Source organism: Pteropus medius, unplaced genomic scaffold (assembly GCF_902729225.1).
Source record: "Pteropus medius unplaced genomic scaffold, Ma_sr-lr_union100, whole genome shotgun sequence".
Classification (NCBI taxonomy): Eukaryota; Metazoa; Chordata; class Mammalia; order Chiroptera; family Pteropodidae; genus Pteropus; species Pteropus medius.
The window spans coordinates 25,093,408-25,113,825 of record NW_024350319.1 but is presented as its reverse complement, the minus strand read 5'-3'; the positions used below and the strand labels follow the sequence as shown (position 1 = coordinate 25,113,825).

Below are 20,418 nucleotides of genomic sequence, written 5' to 3'. Positions count from 1 at the left end.
GAGTTCTATCGAGTATTGTTTCATTTATTCAAAGCTGTCATTAGATGCATAAATATTTAGGATCAATTACTATGTCTTCTTGATGAATTGACCCTTTTATCTTTATGAAATGACCCCTCTTTATGCCTGATGATACTCTTTGCTCCTGTCTACTTTATTTAATAGTAATATAGTTACTTCAGCTTTCTTTTGATTGGTTAGCATAATGTATATTGTTAATCCTTTTACTTTTAAACTATTGGTACCTACATTTCTTGCAGTGTAGAGTTGAGGATTTTTTAATCTAATCTGACAATTTATGCTTTTTAATTGGGTCATTTAGACTTTACATTTAAAGTGATTATTGATATATTTGCATATTAGTGGATCATCTTGCTATTTGTTTTCAATTTGTCCTATCTATTCATTGGGATTTTTTTTACTCTTTTTCCCTCTTCCTTTGGCTTTATTATTTTTTAATGGTTCCACTTTACTTCCTTTATTGGCTCATTAGTTATAATTCTTCATTGCGTTATTTTAATGGCTACTTTAGGGTTTTAGGGTTTAGAGTATGCATCTTAATTTACCACAGACTATCTTCAAATAATATACTACTTATATTGTATAAGGACCTTACAATAGCTTGCTTTCATTTCTCCCTGCCTGGTCTCTGTACTATTATTGCCAAACATTGTACTGCTGTATATTTTATAAACCCTATAATGCATTGTTACTATGTTTGCTTTAAACAGTTGATTGTCTTTTAAAGAGATTTTAATAAGGGGAAAAAATTGATAAATATCAAAGTAGTTACCATTTCTGGTGTTTATCTTTTCTTTTATAGATGCAAGTTTCCATCTGACATCATTTTTATTGGCTTGATGGACTTTTTTAAACATTTCTTGTGGTGCGTGTCTGCCAATGATGAGTTCTTCCAGTTGTTAAATGTCTAAAAATGCCTTAATTCACCCTTGTTTCTGAAAGATATTTTCACTGCGTAAAGGATTCTAGGTTTAAGGTTTTTCTTTCTGTCTTCTAGTTTGCCTTGTTTCTGACAAAAAATCTACTGTCATCCATTTTCTCCGTATGTAATGTGTCTTTTCTCTGGTCGAAGATTTTCTTCATAACTGATTTTAAGCGATTTGATTTTGTGTGCTTTAGTGTACTTTTATTCATGTCTGTTATACTTGGGTTTGTTTAGCCTCTTGGATCTATGGATTTAAAGTTTTCATCAAATTTGACAAACTCTCGGCCATTATTTTTTCAAATATTTTTTCTAGTCCTTCCTCCCCTGTGTTTTGGAGTCTCCAGTTATCCCTTAAAGTTGTCCCACAGTTCAGTGACGTATATTTCTTTCAGTCTCCTCTCTCTGCTTCATTTTGGATGGTTTCTATTGCTATGTCTTCAAGTACACTATTTTTTTCTGTAATATCTAATCTTCCATTAATCCCACTTACTGTTATTTTCATCTCCAACATTGTCATTTTTATCATTAGACATTTGACTTGAGCTTTCGTATTTTAAATGTCTCTACTCAACATGTTCAGTACTCCAATTTCTTGAATTCATGGAATACAATTAAAATAACTGTTTTAATGTACTCGTCTACTAATTCTATTATCTGTTTCACTTTTGAGTCCATTTCAATTGATTGTTCTCCTCACTGTGGGTTTTATTTCCCCACTTCTTTGTGCACCTAATAATTTTTAATTATATTTCTGACACTGAGAACTATATATTGTTAGGTGCTAGATATTTCTATATTCCTAAAAACGTTCTTGAATTTTGTTCTGGGAAGCAGCGAAGTTACTTAGAAACAGTGGTCCTTTCAGGTCTTGCTTTTAAGCTTTGGTACACAGGACCTTATCAGCATTTGGTCTTAAGAGCAATGTCCTCACTACTGAGACAACACCCTTTTTAATATTCTAACCAATGATCCATAAATCATGAGATTTTCCCATTCTGGATATTGGCAACAAGCACTACTCCCAGTCCTGAACGAGCAGCAAACACTATTTCTTCTGCTCCTTTCGAGTGGTTCTTTCCCTGGCCTACGGTAGTTTTCTCACGTGTGTGAGTACTCTGCTAAATACTCAAGAGGTACCCTCTGCAGATCTCCAGCATTCTCTTTCTGTACGGCTCTCCTCTTTAGTATTTTGCCCTACAAACTCTAGCTGCTTTGGCTTTCCTGGCCTCCCAGCTCCATCCTCAACTTGGAAAGGCTTCCAGGCTCTGTCTAGGGCTCCCTCTCTCACCCCAATCTGGAAACATTCTCCAGACAGTAAGCCTTGGGCAATCAGAGAGCTCGCCCCTCTTGATTCTTGTTTCTAAGGGTCAGCATTCTTCATGCCCTGATGTTCAATGTCTTGAGAGCCATTGTCTTATATATTTTGCCCAATGTATTGTTTCAGGAAGGAGGGGAACTATGATTCTTGTTACTGTCTTGATCTATTTTTTTCATCCTGTAATTTCTGATTTTCTAAAAATAACATATATTGGGTTTTTGTGAGAAGAAATAGAAAACCGTAAACCTGATTCTTTTTAATTTTTGTGCGTTTTATAGAATGTAAGTGTAGCTGGGCCTTTCAGTTTATTAAACATCTTATTTAAATGTGCATGCCTTGAGGTTAGAAAAAAATAGCACAGATAAACAGTGTAGGAATAACTAAGCAACAGGGACTATTTATATTTAGAAATATAGGCCTGGTTCTATATAGAAAATTCTGTCGTGACTTCACACAGGCTCCTTTAAGCACAGAATGGGCTTCCAAGGCCCAGCCTTTTATTATCATCACTGTTCTGCAGCATTTCATCCATGAGGTTTCTGCTGACCTCTTCCTTTGGTCACTTAGTAACTAAGCCTCCTACTGTGTAAGAAAGAAAAAATAAAACATAGTAGAAAATGGAAATTCTTATACTCATTGCCTTGGAGCTGTAGCCATAAGAGGTCTCAATTAATGTTAAAATCTCAAAATATGCATGTTGGGCTGAGCATGGTTGGGTTTTTTCTTTGATACTCTCAGCCCAAAGAAAGTATTTGAAATGTAAAGTCCATTCTAATTTGGGTTGAAGAACATCTTGCTCTACTTTTGTTGAAGTTTAGATAATTTTAGAATATATATGGATTCAGTCTCACTTTATAGTCATCCACTAACTTTAAAAAAGTTAGCACATCAAAAGAAATTGGGGTTTGAGACAAGGCTCATAAAATTTCTTTGATTGTCTTAGTTTTTAATGGATAGGGTAGCTCCGTTATAATTATAGGCTCTCAAAGACATATCTTAAAAAGGCTAAAATTATGTTGCATTATAGCCATGTATAACAACAGTACCAAATCTCTCATTTATTTAGATGAAGAACTAGCAGATATTTCTGCATCTGTCTTACCAGAATTGAAAAGAGAAACATATAGTGAGATTCAAGTCTGTGCAAAACAGAAGCTGGCTCGACATGGTTCTTTTAACACAGTTCAGACATCTGAGAGGATTCAGAGGAAAGGGAACTCGGAACCCAGCAGCCCATTCAGAGTAAAACGAGGTATCTGCCTTTACCTACTCTATGGAATTCATCAGTCCCCATGTAATTGTAGCCTCACCTATCCACTGGCACTTTGAAATGAGCTGACTCTGTAGGCTCTACCTGTTTTTGTACTTCCCTGAAGTGAAACCGTTATTGGGGGTAAATGAGTTGGTGACTTCACAGGGTATGAACATGGGCCATGCCTGAAATTGATCCCAGTCAGCCTTAAAGATCAATTAACTTGCCACGGATGCCCTGTTTGATACATCTCAAAAATTCATCTGACTCACAAATCAAAACTTGTTTTATTTTTTGTTTTCTTACTAATTCTTGATGAGACCTGAATTCACCATTAACAGCTAGCTTCTGGAAATTTTTCTTTTTGAATCCAAACCAGAACAGATTTGAGATTGTCTTATAATTCCTGAGCTGTGAATAGTGAATCCTGCTGTATATAATTGGTTTGTATGTTTCTTGCTATATTTGTGAGACCATCATTTTCCTTTTCCGGATCAGGTAGCTTCTTAGAAATTGGAAGTCTGGCAGCAATTTACCGACAGAAAATAGAAGACGATTCAAAGTAAGTAGTCTTTAAAAACTCCAAATGCATTCTTTTCTATTTCTGAATGTTAACTTTGACTAAATTGAAATGCTACCCATCAAAATGTAAATTTTAGCAAAATTGCTTATAAGTCAGCCATTCGTTTATTAAGAATTTTGTAAGTTTTCTCTTTGTGCCAATACTGTGCAAGATGTAGCATCAGAGACACAAAAGTGTGAAAAATTTATCCCCTAAGGGATAAATTATAGGAGAAAAAATAAAAAAACAAATACACTGAAAAAGACAAATCACTGCTAATGTGTTGCTGAGAAATGATGCATCACAGTCTCATGAATCCTTTGTTGTAACATGAACTACCAGGTACTATTCCAAAAGTTTTATGTTTATTAACTCATCTAATCATAACAACAACATTTTGAGATTGGTACTGTTAACCCTCATTAAACAGAGAGGAAACCGAGATGCAGAGCGGTTAAGTAACTTGCCCAAGCAAGGTCACAGTGCTAATAAGTGACAGAGCTGATATTCAAACCGAGATCATCTGACTCAAATTTGGGATCAGATTTTGAAGGAAATCACATGTTATCAGAGAAAGTAGAGGAAATGCAAAAGAGGGAACAAAAGAGATTTTTAATGACAGATATGAGAAGAAACAAATTCTGAGGCAGCGTCAGGGAGTGGGGGGACAATAGCCTGACTAGCTCTAATGATTTGTCCTAATAGGATAGTAAAAGGAAATATCATTCAGAATAGCTTGGGCAGTTTGAGGTAGGTTAGGCTGTCAAAAGCTTTGAAAGCCAAGGAGAAGAGTTTAGATTTATGAGACAGATGGTGAAGAACTATTATAGATTCGCTGGAGAAGACCATTCTGGTTGCTTGACACAGGTGAAACTGGAAGTAGAGAAGGGCTGGCTCCCTGTGAACAGAGCACTGCGAAGAGCGTTTGCAGGCTACTGTGGTCAAGGCCTTGGCTGGGTCAGCTGGAGATGGAAATCAGTGTAAGACAGTGAGTCAGCAAGACCTACTCAATGAGAAAGAGGCATCACAAAGGACACCTGGGTCTCAGATGATGGTGATAGTGGTGGAGATAGGGAGGTCGAAGGTGGATGGCTGGAGGTAGGACGATGGGTGATATACTCAGTGTGGACCCATTGAGTTTCACAGAGCTGAGTAATAGTGATTATCCATTCAGAAGGGGCTGGGGTTGAGAGATTTACTCATCTCCGCAGCCTGGCGCATTCCGTTTTATTCCCACAACACAGTGGACAACGAGATTGTGGGCAATGTAGGCCTCAACAGTTCCAACAGAAAGGTTGCGAGAATTCCCTGCCCTCTGTTTACTAGTCGGAAAAAGATTTGCCCCATCAGTTTCCAAAAATATACTAAATAGATACACATGATTTTTTTAATATTTGGGAATTTTTCTGTATAAAAGGTGCAGACATTGTTCATAATCTCACATATTGATGGGCCTTAATTTTGAATGCGTGCTGCCTAAAAATTCTGAAATTATACTGAGCAGAATGTGACAAGAATGACAGAAAATAATAATTTTGTAGATAAGTTTATTTCCTCACTCACTGCCAACTTAATTTATCTCACAGCAGATTTGAGACAAAATAGATATTTCCTTTAAATCAGAGTCTTGTCCAGTTTCTGTTACGTACCCAGAATCCCTCACAGTGACTGCGTGTGGGGCCCAGCTGGGTGACCTTCAGCAGGTTGCTTAGCCTCTGAGCTTCAGTTTTCCTCTCTAGTAACTGAGGGGGCGATGAGAATAGCTATCAATATTATAATTTTGTAAAAGTATTATAATATTATGCTAATCACTATAGCATCTATGTGCCTGGTAAGGGGTACATGCTGGGTAACTGATAACTTAGATGTGGGTGAGGCTGGGGAGGAGCCAATATTAGCTCTAACCTGAAATCCTCCTAGAGCTCCTCCCACATCAGTTCCCCAACCCCATCCCTAACCATCCATCCTGGTTATGTCTGGTCATCTCCCTCTGGGGTTAGGGGAGCTAATAACGGACTCAGGGAGTACACTTTAATATCAGCCTGAGAAGCATGATCTCACTCCTACTTTGGTATGTCTCTCTCCAGGAAAGCAGTCAGGAGTTGGTAGAATGTGGTAACTCAATAGAACCCATTATGTTTCTTTTTATTACAGGGAGAAAGCCTTTGAGAGAAACAGAGTGATGCCTCCATCAAGCAGCCTGGACCCTGCTGCTCCTTTCCCTGTCCACTCTGTTGACTCAGAATATTGTATTAATCCCTTAGCTCACCAAGTATTTTCTGGGCCTCAAACGGACTTGCAGTCCTTTGTACAGAATGGTCTGAATGGACAAGTAGGTGGCTCACTCGCTTCCACGGCCTCAGGCGTGGAGAGCCTGAAGCCAGCCCTGTTGTCCGGCCAGCCCTTGTTGTACGTGCCCTCCACCTCGCTGTTCATGCTGTACGGGAGCCTGCAGGAGGGACCACCCTCAGGGTCAGGGTCAGAGGACAGCAGAAGCTCAGAAGTCTCAGCAGCTGCAGAGCTGTCATCCACACCCTCAGTTCAGAAGCGCCTGGGTGAGGAAAGGAAGCTTCAGGGGGAGGAGGAGCCAGCCACTAAAAGACAAAGTAGGGACTATGAAGATGGTCCTCTATTCCTTGTTGTGCCCAAGGTAAGGGAGTTCAGGTGGACACATTTAGTGACGTCCTGTTAACGCAGAGCTTCTTCCTAATAAGGACACGCAAACATTAATAAGCTACTGAGTCTGGAATATGAGGTATTTCGGGTGTCACTTGTATAATTAAGCCCTGGCCTATCTCTCAAAAAAAACATCTTGCCATAAATAAGTACTGTAAGAAAAGTAAGTGATTTTTTAAAAAGTCATATTTCGTATAAAATGCTAAAACGTATAAAGGAAAAAAACCTACCCATTATGCCACCACGTAAAGACAATCACTCTTAACATGTTTGTATATTTCCTCCCAGTCTTTTTGCTATACTTTCTTTTTTAAATAAGTTGAGATCAGTGAAATAATCATCTTAATCCAGGATGCAGCTGAGTTCCAGAGTCAGGACTATGGGTGCTATATGGCTTTTAGTGTCTGTGTGTGGTCAGTTCTCATCTCTGCTTAGAGATCTTATTTCCCTAGCCACAAAATGAAAAGAACAGAAATATGAGCTGTCCACATCTCCAGCTTAGTAGCCATTCAGAAGTTAATGAGATGTGACCAGTGAAACTCAGAAAGCAGAAGCACCGTCATTACAGCAGTTTGTAGTGAGTCAGCTAGGCATACTTCATTGAAATCGGTCCACTAATTAAGACCATTTCGCCTCTATTTCTTTCTCTTGCCAGAGTGAATTCAAATTTTATATATAGCCTAGGTTACAGAACAGAAGTGAATGACTGACTGGTATACGCCTTAGATAACCAAGATGGCTTTGGGTCTCCCTGCAGTTCTTATCAGGCCCCTACAAGACTGTGGTATTGACACCTTTTCTGTGTTTGCAGCCCAGAAATTTATTTCACAATCCAAACACCATGGCCGGTTTTCCATTATGAAAATTTCCATCATATAAAATAATACTGAATGTCAACTCTAGTTGAAAAATTAAAATTAAAAAAAAAAAACTCCATCGTTTCTACACTTGAAGTGTGACATTGATTTTCAGACCATTTCTATAAATATGACTGAAACAGCCAACATAGGCAAATCAATGTGGCACACAGTTACGTCTGACCTTTTTGTTCATGTGTTAGCTGTTCTGAGAAAGCTGTTATTAAAATTCGCTACTGGGATTTTGACCTGCGTTTCTGGTTTGGTTGTGTCTAGAAACCCTCAGAGTCCACAGACATTGCCTCTTCCAAGACCGTGGGTAACAGGGGATGTGTGCCCCTTGAAGACATGCACTTGAATAGCCAACTCCCTGCTGAAAAGGAAGTTTCAGGAAAGGATATGGCAAACAACTTTGTTTCTTCCGAGCGGGGAAATACTCCAAGAAATACAGAGGATGAAAAGCCTTCAAAAGAAAATGAAGGCACCAAAGAGCCTTCTTTGCTGCAATATCTTTACGTGCAGTCACCAGCTGGTAAGAGATGTTATCATGTCTTAGAGTATCATCCCTTGGGGTAGTCAGACCATAAAAAAAATTGGATTTTTAAATCTTTGTTCGTGTCCCCTGACCAAAGTGGTTCATTGATGAGCTGCCATCTACAGCCTGAGTCATTAGCCCTCTTGTTTCCTCCATTGATGAAACAAAGGGAGAAGGTGCTTTCACTTTCACTAACCTCAGGGATAATGGGAAAATAATTAGGGCAAGTGATTCATTTTTAAAATGCCTTAAATTTTATTTGCTAAAAAAGCACAACAGAGTCACAAGATGATTCTATTTTTGTAATTCAGCTGAGTCTGGCATTGGTTCAGTATAACAATATGAACCGATTGGCCACTGTGTGCAGCTAGCATGCTGATCTCTTGAATAACCAGAAGTACTGAGCATGCGATTGTGGCCGAGTGCCAGTGTCAGGGCTGGAGTAAGCGCTGGACATTAAAACCACTTATTATCTGTGTGAACTTGAGACGAGTATCCTCATTGGTAAAACAGCAATAATAATGGCACCTGGTTCATGGCGGGGGGCAAGTTGCTATGAATTAGATTTAATAAGATAATATATCTAAAGCACTTAGAACAATAGTATCTGACACTTAGGAAGACTCAATAAATGCTGTTACTATTTTGAAGTAAAGCTGAACTATAATACCTAACTTTTAAGAAATGCATGCTCTGCATGAAGCTCTTGCTGCAAAGAGACTTAAATTGATTTTCCTCAAGTCCTTGTTCACGTCACAGGTTAAGGAGATATCGGTTATTACTCATCTAGAAAACATTCTCCATTCCTTTAGCAAATATTTTTAATGGTTTAATCTAAGCATGATATTAAATGTTGTAGATACTTGATGAACAAAAATCAGAATTGCCCCTACTGAATGAAAATGGCAGCCCAGACAGGAATTATTAGCCTTTTCTGAGTCATGGATCCTTTGTCCCCGTGGTGTTGCCCATGGATTCCTCCTCAGTATAGAACACAGAATTGTAAAAGAAACCAATTATACTGAAATACAGTTTACAAACTTTTAAATTATTGTAATATAAACATCTGACAGCAAATCCTGTACTCTCATAATTTCAAAGTTTTGATGAGCTTAACTGTCTATTAAGAAACTTGCCATAGCTGTAATATTTTATAAATATATCTGTTCTTTTTACTAATGACAAAGTCAGGTACTGTTAATACTGTTGGGATTTGTCGCCTATGATCTTAACTGAGGAAAATAAAAATTTCAACTAGAAGTTCGTAGAAATAAAGATACAGTTTTTCCCACCCAAGTTCACCTTTCCTCAAATTGGGTTCAGCAGCGCTCACATTTAAAACCCTTCTAAGGAGACATGGGCATCCACCAGTTCTCATACAGGGGAATGTGGGATTTCATTCACAGTCACTGCTGTGAAAAAGCGATGTGGGCTGGGAGAGCACATTGATCTGGGAGAGATCAGGCAGGGTTGTTATATTATGGGCTCCCATTTGAAAGGGTAATGAGGGATGGAAGCTTGAATGGTATCTTCATGTTGACTGTCATCTTGTTCTGCTTCTGTTTCAGGATTAAATGGTTTCAGTGTGCTCTTATCTGGCAGTCAGACCCCCAGTGCTGTGGCACCATCTTCAGGTCAGCTGCCATCCCTCAGTGGCCCCTGCATTGTCCTACCGTCTCCAACGCTGGGCCCGTTTCCTGTTCTCTACTCTCCCACAATGGCCCAGCCAGCTTCCTCTGCTCCTGGCATTCTCCCAAACACGGGATCTGTGAATTTTGGCCTGCCTGGCCTTGGATCAGCAGCTCATCTTCTTATCAGCCCTGCAGCTATGGTTAATCCAAAATCCTCGACACTCCCTTCCACAAACCCTCAGCTTCAGGGTTCTCGCTCACTTAGCCTGAGTCCAATGGTGTCAGAATCGCACAATGTCATCCAGCCGGAATCGCCCGTTTACGGAGGACATCCAGTCTCTGTGGTGAAACAACAGGTGAATCCTGAAGTTTGATTTCATTTTGGCGCAAGAAGGCTCATCACTCTGCAACAGGAATGCTTGCATTTAATTAGCTTCAATTTTAGTCAGATGACTGTAGGACAGAGGCTCTAAGTTGGGTTCTACCCAGCTTCCACGTAGACCCAGAGTTACCTGCTTTTTTATACAGCATGGAGGCTTAAGGCAGAGATCCTAGGCTTTAAAGACAAGTATATTTTTTAGTTGTCAATCTGTTTCTTAAAATTAGAGGGAATTTTTGATGAATCCTGAATGCTCAGATTCTCCAAGCTTTCGTTTCATTAGGTCAATAAAGAAGACCACCCTGAATTTTAATTGTATAGCTATAGAAACGATCAAGAGAAATAGAAGTCTTGATACTGATGCAAAGGTTTTTAGCATCTATCATTTCTTAAAATGCAATGTTTAAGAGGAAATAGATATATTTATACACACACACACAAAATGTATGCAAATGTGCATATACATAGGTATATAATCAATATCAATTAATCAGTATTCTATTTCCCCCTAAAAAATTCCATTTGTACTTTAGTCAATAACTATTTATTGAATTGCTGTCATGCATTAGGCATTGTTCAGAGTGATTACTTTCTCTCCCAAAGAAAGAATTATGTTGTGGCCAAAAGTATTTTAGAAAGTTATTCAGACATTGAAATGAACATGTTAGTTTTACAGTAAGGCAGTTACAAGATAACATATGTTTTTGATCGTCAGATAGGTGCAACACACTGATCTAGGCAGTGAGAATATAACAGTAAACAGGATAATGGTCCCTGCCCTTTTAGGTCACATTAAGGGGATAAATATTAGCAAGTAAACAAAAAGAGCCAACAACACACGTATACTTACTATTTCTAGCATGCTGTAAAGTATTTTATAAATATTTTCTTGTTTAATTTTTACAATTCTGTGAAGTCAGTACTTTTATCATCCCCATTGCACGGATGAAGAAACTAAGAGACAGACTGGTTAAGTGGTTTGCCAAGGTCACACAGCTAGTTATAGCAGAGCCCGGACCCTGACTCCAGGTGCCACGCTTGTAACCTCTTTGCTAGGCCGCCTTTCTGTACACAAAATAAGTTGATTTCCAATTGTGATGTAAGTGTTGAGAAGATAAATCAGATGATTTGTATGATAGAAAAGCAAGGAGGAGGGTACACGTGCCTAGGGATTATGACACAGCTTTGGGCTTCCAGTTCAGAGACTGAAAACAATTTGACTTCCCTTCTGTTTTTATTTACTCTTTTTTTCTTTTGTAGTCACCAGCTCCAGTGACACCCACAAGCATTCAACGCACACATCGTGAGACATTCTTCAAGACACCTGGCAGCCTCGGAGACCCTGTCCTTAGGAGAAGAGAAAGCAAACAGTCTCGAAACACCAGCTCAGCACAGAGAAGACTCGAAATACCCAGCAGTGGGGCTGAGTGACCTGACACTTTGCCAGATGGGGGTGGCATCAGACCACTTGAATTTCCCTGTGTTACAGGTCATGTCCAAATGCTAAGCGGAAAGCAGAATGCAAACCATCGGTTGGTTCTTCAGCTCACATCCTTCCTCTCTTTCATCCACTCGTTCTAATGTAAACTTCCCATCATCATGAATCATCATCTATTTTCCTGAAAGTAATTGTTATTAATTGTGCATTTAATACCAGTTAGAGTCCAGACTCTGCCTGGTGTCACAGTGAAAGCACCGACTGACTTGTGGTTTTGCTTCAAGAATCATTGCTGGAAGTAGATCTGAACAGGCTACTGGTGCCTTGTGGTTTTTCTAAAGGCGGGGCCCGTCTAGCACTTAACTGGGGTGAGCGTTCTTGACATGTATTTCCACTCGCCCTGAGTAGATTTGCGGAGAGAGAAACTTCCTTTCTGTAGCTTAAAAAAACTGCTGCTTCCTTAGGCTTCGTCAGGAAGCCAGCTTCAGTTGTGAATCCTATGGTATTATTTATTTTGTTCCTGAAATGGGATTTAGTGCAAAAAGTTTACAACTATAGCAAAACATGTTTTTCAGGGTATGACGACTTGAATGTTTGTACTTTTTCCTGTAATTTGCCCTGCACTTACTTTACAACCTAGTAATAATGTGGGTAAATGTATATACATGACAGAATGTCAAGACCAAAATAACTGTGAATAACACACCTTGCTACAATGAACTGTGCTAACCCTATCAGGGCATGAGAACTAACATGAACTCTAGCAGCCTAGTAGGTGCTTCTCAAATAACTGTGGACAAAAAAAAATCCTACTATGTTCAGTTTTCTTCACTACATGCCCCTGTGGGTTTTTTTATTTAAATGTTAACGGTAGAGTATCAGGTATAGATGATGCCTTCTAATAATTACTGTTTATTGACTAAATCAGGATTTTAGAAAGGAATTATGTGGAAATTGGAACCTGGATGGGACCTTTAGGTAGAATTCTGAAGAGTTATTGTAGAAATTGCGATAGCAAAATCGGTGATTATTTTTTCTTTTACCTTTTCTCTTTGCATTTGGAAAGGTAACGGAAAATGGACGCATTACGTTCAGTATTCAGCAGTATTCAAACCGGAGTTATTTTTCAGAGTACTTCTCAAAAATAAGAATGGTGAAGACAAAGATTTATTGTTCTAGCATGAATACAGTTCTGGAAACTGTTATGCAATACTCCTTTGTTAAACCATATTTCTTTAGGGTTTCAGTAAATAGCCACACTAGACCTTCGTATTCCTAGATTTGTTGATATTTACCTTTTGTCTCTTCAGAATAAGCGGCTTTCTCCTGTCCTTCCTTCCTTCCTTTATTCCTTTCTTTTTCTAAAACTTTCTCTTAGATCTGGAATCTTGGTATAGGGTTTTATTTTATCTTTATTTTTCGACCCAATAAAATGTTACATGGAAAAATAAAAATATTAATTTAAGAGACTCTGGGAGTCTGAGTAAAGTAGCTTTATATTAACTACAGAATAATATTAGCCTTATTACCCCTACAAGATCTTTTAAACCTTGAGGTAGATAGCCAGGTTAAATAAATTTGCTACTATATAAAATTTTTTAGCAACACTAAACTTTAAAAGTTTACAGGATGATGTTTTTTCCCTTTTTCACAATCTTCTCTAGAGTTAAACAGATAAAAGTGTGGTTCAGTCATTAACAAGTGCACAGTACTGATTACTTTGAAGTAATATGATGGATTCCTTGTGGAAACAAACAAAAATATGCCCTTTTCAGGTAAATTACAGGACACACAGATATAAACCTGCAGAGGGTACATGCATTTTAAATGTGCCATGCTTAAGATCTTTCATAATATATTTTTGCTCGAGAGGTCTACATTTAGATGAAAACACAAACTGATTTTTTCCTCACTATCCTTAGATGCCTTTCACTTTAACTTCTTTGCTATCCTTTTTTTAAAAAATTCTATTCATGATATGACCATAAACCTCAGAAAATCCACAGTTCTTGAGGGGTATTAGGAAGCAACCCCATAAATGAGAATATTCTGATTGTGATCATACTTAGCAATAGAAAACTAGGAAAAAAACTCCTTTCGTATTCAGTACCCATTTCTTAATATGGTTGTGTGATATGTAAAAATAAAATAATGCAGTGGTTGTTTCTGTCAGGACAGTGAATCTGTTTCTTACAGAGCAACTGATGGCATTGGAGCTGCTGAGCTAGACTGGATGTGTGGGGCAGTGACGCAGCAATGGCAATCCTGAGTCTATCATTGTATAATTTAGTAAAAGAAAAAGATCGTTGGCGGTGATCCTCCTGAAGAAATGCAGCTTTGAGTTGGCACTGAGGAAGGTGTTTGCCCTACACTGTCCAGGGTTTGTGAAACCCTTGCATTCTGGTACAAGAGTTGGGGGTATAACTTTTATACTTGAATCTACTTATCAAGTTTACATTTCTCAATTTCTTTTTGTAAGGTGCTATTTCTGTGTTTAAAAAACTTTTTCCCCCCAGTGTAAAGCTGCTTTCTGCTTATCTTATTGCACTGTTAGTTTTAAACTATGTAGGTATTAATTTTATTGCTGCTTACCACTTTTGTTTTCATATTAAGTTCTCTTTTTTCTAATGGCTTTATTATCTGTAGCTATCTACCTGTAACTTTGTTACATGTAAACTGATTTTTTTAGGAAAATATTAAGCTTTATAAAATAGCAATAAAAATTAATTCATTAAATAAGAGCTGTCGTGTTTATCGGTAGATTTTTGTGTGTGCTATTTTCAGGATAACCATAAACAGCTGACACATAGTCAGCACTCAACAGACCCTCATAAACCCAAGTCAGAACTTTTTGCTGAGACTTTCCAGTGGTTCTCAAACACCAAAACTTAAGGCGTCAGAATGACATGGGAGCTTAGAAGGGTTGAGGGACTATGCTATTGAGTTTTTGAATTTTGTCTGTGTCAGGATCTCTAGAGGTTTGGAGATTCCAGATGATTCTGACGCTTATCCAATATAAGACTTACAGCTGAATGAAGACCACCTCCCCATCTTCTCATGATATCTGCAAGGTTAAGTGCTTCTCAGTCTAGCAAATGCCCACCTTTAGTTCAAAGCCAAATTTTATTGTTACCCCCTCACTTTTAAATGAACCTCTGAGCAGATTCAATTGGATTTCTGCTAGTTCATTTTATCTCCAGAGTCAATTATGTTGCACTGTTTATCAGTCTCCCCTGCTAAATTGTGAGGTGCTAGGGAAAACAGCTTTGAAACCCCAATATCAAGCACAGTGCTTATTACCCAGTGGAAGCTCCCAAAATGGTGAACAGGGGAACTATAGGACTCCAAAATAGGGCTTCCTCCTTTGCCAGCATTCAGTTAGATTCAGCTTGTGCCTCCCTATTTTCCTGTGACCTCTTCCAACACATCGCTTCTTGCCCTAGTCTCTAGCTTCATAAGACATATAAAGTAACCCAGGATCAATTTGTTCTACACACACACCAGGATTAGGATTTTACTAGCAAATATTTAGTGGCATTACATTATAACAGGATCTTACTGTATTGCAGGCATTTGCCACTATCTTCTCACGCCCTGTTTGGTTGCCTTTAACAGTGTAAAGTGCACATTAAACAGGGACTTGATGTAATCATGAAAGCAACTTTGACTCATCTCCCAGTGTCCCTTTAAGCCTGGTCAATGAGAATAGCCCACTCGCTCTTGTATGAGCATTAGGTTAGATGCTGTGTGACTTATCTGGTTACTGTAATAGAAGTTCTATAGTCATTTTAAGTTACAAAGACAGTGGAATGAGTATTTAAAACTTCTGCAACTGGTCTCACTTAACAAGAGAGGAGGACATAGTCCCTTCTTTCTTTGCCGAGCACTCTCCTTCGCAGGTTTGCCTAGATATCTTCCCCCGGCAAGGTCTAGGACTCATGGGCAGATTTAGAACAGCTCCAGTCGGGCTCTGCCATATCCCATATCAGTGCCCTTTGTCCTGATTCTTGGAGACGAGTCTCAGCCAATCATCTCACAGCCGCCTCTTCCTTCCTCCACTGCCAAAATGCTGGCCACCCACATCCCTTAGATCTCCCAGGCAAGTCAGACACCAGGACACATCTCCAACTTCAGGAGGGGTCAGAGGCAAGCAACACCCTCACACCTCCCCCTAGCGACTCTGAGGAGACAGATCAGGAACCACAACATAACTTCAAAGAAATCTACAAAATCCATTTTTCCATTTGCTCAAACCTTTCAAGGCCTTGAGGGTGAAGGGATTCAATAGTTGTGCTAATAGGTTTGCAAAACTCCCTTTATTAATTTTTGGAATGCAGCATTTACTATAATTTGGTGCTACAGCCAAGCTCGCTAACATCCTATCAAAATAATTATAAACTTCCATTGTCCAAGATTTGCATTTTTCTAGATGATTGTTATAGTACTTAATATCTCATCCTTATAAAAGTAAAGTTTTTGATTGTTCACAAAGACACATTAAAAATTAGGTACCGAATACAAAAGGAACTTGTTCTTAGATTTCTATTGCTAAGTTTGGTCACAGAGCAGAAATTAAGTTTTGATGGCTATTAATTTGGTTTTAGTGTTAAGAGAAGTTTGACTTAATGTTCTTTCTGATCTGAAAATGCTTCTGAAATGAAGAAATTATACCTAAAACTAAAATAGTTTTTTTTTTTATTCTCTTATATCTAAATCCTCTTTTGGAAATAGCCCAATGGTAGTCCTCAATTTGATTGGCTCTTCTATACCAGCATCCAGTCTTTCCCCAACTGCATCCTGAAAAACTCAACTGTTAATAGATATTAAGAGTCAAATAGAAGTAGGTAATCCTGGTATAACAAAATTAATTTTGTTTTAATACAGGATTTGTTAGAGATATAAATTTGCAAAAGAAAATATACATACCAAAAAGTTTTTGACTGGTTTGACAGTGGGACCATTTTTTTTTATTATTAGAGCGTCTTACAAGACTAGGGTTTAGCAGAAGGTACTTTCAGAAGCAATGAATTAATTCACCAAACTACCCTCTGAAAATTTTAATCTTCACCGAAAAAAGATCAATATTAACTTCTTAAGATCAGAGACCATGATGATTTATATCTGTATCACAAACCTGCCACAAAATGTGTACACAATAAAAAATTGGGGAAAAGAATATTGCATGGATGAGTTACTACAAATAATTTTTAAAAACCTTAGAGTGCTTTTTTCATTGTATGGTTCTAGGTGCATAATAGTCATTTAATAAATAATTGTGATTTTTTTTTTTTCGTTTAGAAGAATGGCCTCCACAGTGTTACCAATGCTTATAAAACAAATTTCATTGTAACAATCCTACTTTTAAACTTTCAGTGGCATCCCATGCAGCATTTTCCTAACTCTGTAGCATGCCTTTCTAGTCTCTTCACAATCTGGTTCCCAGTTGCCTTCCCAGCTATGTTAGATATTGTCCACAGAACTTCAGCAGTTATTTCCATTCTTCTTTTAAATTCCTTTTATCACAGGGGCTGGAAACCTGGGAACTACATTTCCCAGATCCTCTTGCTACCAGGATCTAGACGTGATTCTGTCAGTAAGATATGCTCATGCAGCATTTGGTAGAGAAAAAGGAAACTGAGACTTTCTTCCTCTTACACTAGGAGCAAGCCATGCACAGATTGTAGCAGACTGTGTTTTTGCAGCAGCCATACTTTATGTTGCTGTCTAGTCTAAGACTATATACCAGCTGTGATGTTGGCAGCTGTTTTACACTGTTGCCGACCATCAGGAAGAAACAGCACCCTGCCAACCTTTGGGTAGCAGCCGTAGTGGCATGATCTAAATACTTCACAACAGTCCCCTGACTTCCACTTTCCCTCCCTTCCAGCAATTTTATAAGCACCTTATTCTCTATATTAAAACCTTCCTGCTAGAAATACCTAATATTTTCTAATTTCTACACAACCCAGGAGTCTCATCTCTACTCTTTCCTTATTCTCCTCCCCACATCATCTGTCAATTATTCCACTCTCAGTGCTCGTATTCTTCACATTCTTTATGCATTCATGCCTTTGCACTAGTCACCCCCTTTCCCTTTAGTGCCCTCCTCTCACCCCATTTCTCTTCCTCTATCAAGCTATCTCATATGCATCTTCCCAAATCTAGTTTGAATGTCCCACCCTCAGGAAGAATAAGTTGGTTTCCCCACCACACTGTAAGATCCTCCAAGGCAGAAATTAAGTTTTTTCATCTAAGGCCTAGCACTGTGCTCAGTGAGTATGTGAATAAATGGTCAGCCAAGCTGAAGGATACATAATAGTGTACCCCAAGTTATCAGGGTAGCTGTAGCTTAATATGCAATGGTAACTAGAAAGTAAAATAAACAGCAGTTTCTCACCAAAAGTAAACATTTATTCTCGCCAGAATCAAAGCATGCATAGCTCCATTCCACCAAAATCATGCTAATCATTTATTCACTCACTAAACATTTACCGTTACAAAGCAGACAAAAGTAGTGGGGGGAGGGGCATTCCACCCTTTCTCTTTTATAATGGTAGAGAATTAAAAAAATGAAATGACCAAAGAAATCTTGAAATTATCTTATTCACTCACCTATTTTACAGATGTGAACCAAAGCAAGGGGGTTAAGTCACTCACCCTGGGTCACAGAGCTACTTAACCACAAAGCTGAGACCAGAAATCAAGGCTCCTGACACGCCAGTCCAGCATGCTGGCCCTAAGCCATGCCACTTATCAAGCTAAGGCAAAATCTTTTTTTTAAATGTCGATGGAGTCATCCACGCAAACCTATCCAATTTTCAGGATGTATGAATTTTACACATACATACACACCTGGTTGTGCACAAAGGTGTGACCTTATTAACACAGGCAGTCCTCTCTTTGCACAGCCACTGGAAATTACGTAAAGTCATCTTAACATTTGAACTAGTTTGGGAAAATGCATATGGGATTGCCAGGTAGAGCACAAAATATAGGAGTGGGAGGAAGGCATTTTAGGCTGGTGCAAAGGCATGCATATATAATTGCAATCGTTCTGTGATCTTTAAAAATTTTTATCAAGACATTAAAAACTCTTACTGTTGACTATAAATATTTGGGAAATGAAAAAATAGTGAAAGTGATATTTATTTAGTATGTTATTTAAAACATTAGAAAAATCGATAATTAAAGATTTTTATTTTGGGGGAAAAATCAAGAATAGTTTGAATAGTGCTTATCTTCTCATTGTACAAATTAGATAAGTACTGATCATTTTTTCTATGTTGTGGATAAATGGTGATACTCTCTTCTAAGTTTCAGTCAGCTTCCAAATTTTATCCTTTCAATTCTGTGAAATATCTCCAGAAGTTTGTTTAATGTGAAGTTTTCGCAGGCATCGCTTCTTCTGGGCATTTTCATTCTATTCATCAAAACCATTTTCCTCACTTACGTTGATAAATTAACCGTCATTAAGTTCTTCTGCATATCTAGAGTCTCTCAGATGGTGACAGCATCTATATCCCTACTATCAACTATTTCTTCCTAATTATATATGTTCGAGTCAAATTTCACCTCTAGCATTACCACTTTTTGTTTTTTTACTTCACTTTCATCTTTGTTGGCCAATTCTCTCTTTCAAATACAGTTGGCCCTGGAACAACATGGGAGGTAAGAGTGCCGACCACCCGCACAGCTAAAAATCTGAGTATAACTTAAGTTTAATTTAAGTCAGCCTTCCGCATATGTGGCCACCTGACTACAGATCGAAAATACAGTATTCACTTTATTAAAATACCATGTATTTCATTCTTGGGAAACACAGAGGCAACACGACCATGTGCTTTGCTGTCTGCATTAACAGACTGTGCACCAGCAACAAACTTTGAAAGGAGTGATGTGATTGGCCATTGGTCGTGATTGGCACCTGTTTTTTGTATAGGGATTTGTGGACTGAAGGAGGCGAAGTTTCTACTTTTACGATATTCCTAGCAGTTAATATATCATATCATAGTGACTGAAATATGAACCATGTTATTTGGGCCTGGTGTTATTTAACTAAACCATGGTAACTGACATGCATGCATATCAGAACCATACAAAGCAAGGACTATTTGTACATATTCTATGATTGAAATTAATTAATTACTAATTTTTTATTTTATTTTTTATTTTACTTTTTTAAATTTCTATTTTAAGCCCTCCATTCTACCTGGTGGCATAAATTAATTTCAGTCAATTCAGAATAATATCAGTCAACTCAGACCCCCTAATCCCCCCTCCACACACAACTTTCTGCCACTCTCTAGAAGCAGTACTTTTAGTGGCAAGTATTTAAAAACATAATTCAAAACAGCTTAAAAAATAAGAGGTCTTGTTGGCTTACGTAACCAGAAGTACAGAGGTAGGGCAATGACTCCAGCTCATTTTTACTTTAATCTTTTTGTTCTGCTTTACTCTATGTGTCAGTTATATCCACAGGTTTCAGCAATTACAGCTCCACAGAAGCGAAGAACAAAGGAAGAAAAAAAAATAACTCTTTGAAAGTTCTTCCAGAGGAGTAGGAAAGAACTTTCTCAGAGTACCCCCAGAAAATCTCGCCTCAGTTCTTACTGGCCCAAACTGTGTTATATGTCCATTTCTAGACCAACTGTTGGCAAAAGATGTAGGGTTACCTTTATTCCCTTTAGGCCTTCCCCTGGAACTGAAGCACATGGGCTCCGTAGGGGAGGGGTTGACACCCCCCAAAAATTGGGCTTCTGTCAGGATGGCAAAAGCAAGTAATAGACACTGTCTAGCAACAGTAATTTCACTACAGTCCTATACC

General features: G+C 38.2%; 1 protein-coding gene across 3 annotated transcripts in view; it reads left to right on the top strand.

The window, feature by feature from the left end:
- Positions 1-12,858, top strand: part of E2F7 (E2F transcription factor 7) — a 33,616-nt gene extending 20,758 nt beyond the window's left edge. For all 3 annotated transcript variants that reach the window (XM_039838899.1, XM_039838901.1, XM_039838900.1), the window contains 6 exons: positions 3,331-3,516; positions 4,015-4,078; positions 6,233-6,728; positions 7,888-8,143; positions 9,715-10,133; positions 11,417-12,858. In XM_039838899.1, the coding sequence (XP_039694833.1) occupies positions 3,331-3,516; positions 4,015-4,078; positions 6,233-6,728; positions 7,888-8,143; positions 9,715-10,133; positions 11,417-11,587 (1,592 nt within the window). In that variant the 3' untranslated portion in view covers positions 11,588-12,858. The remainder of the gene's footprint in view (positions 1-3,330; positions 3,517-4,014; positions 4,079-6,232; positions 6,729-7,887; positions 8,144-9,714; positions 10,134-11,416) is intronic.
- Positions 12,859-20,418: the final 7,560 nt, after the last annotated feature.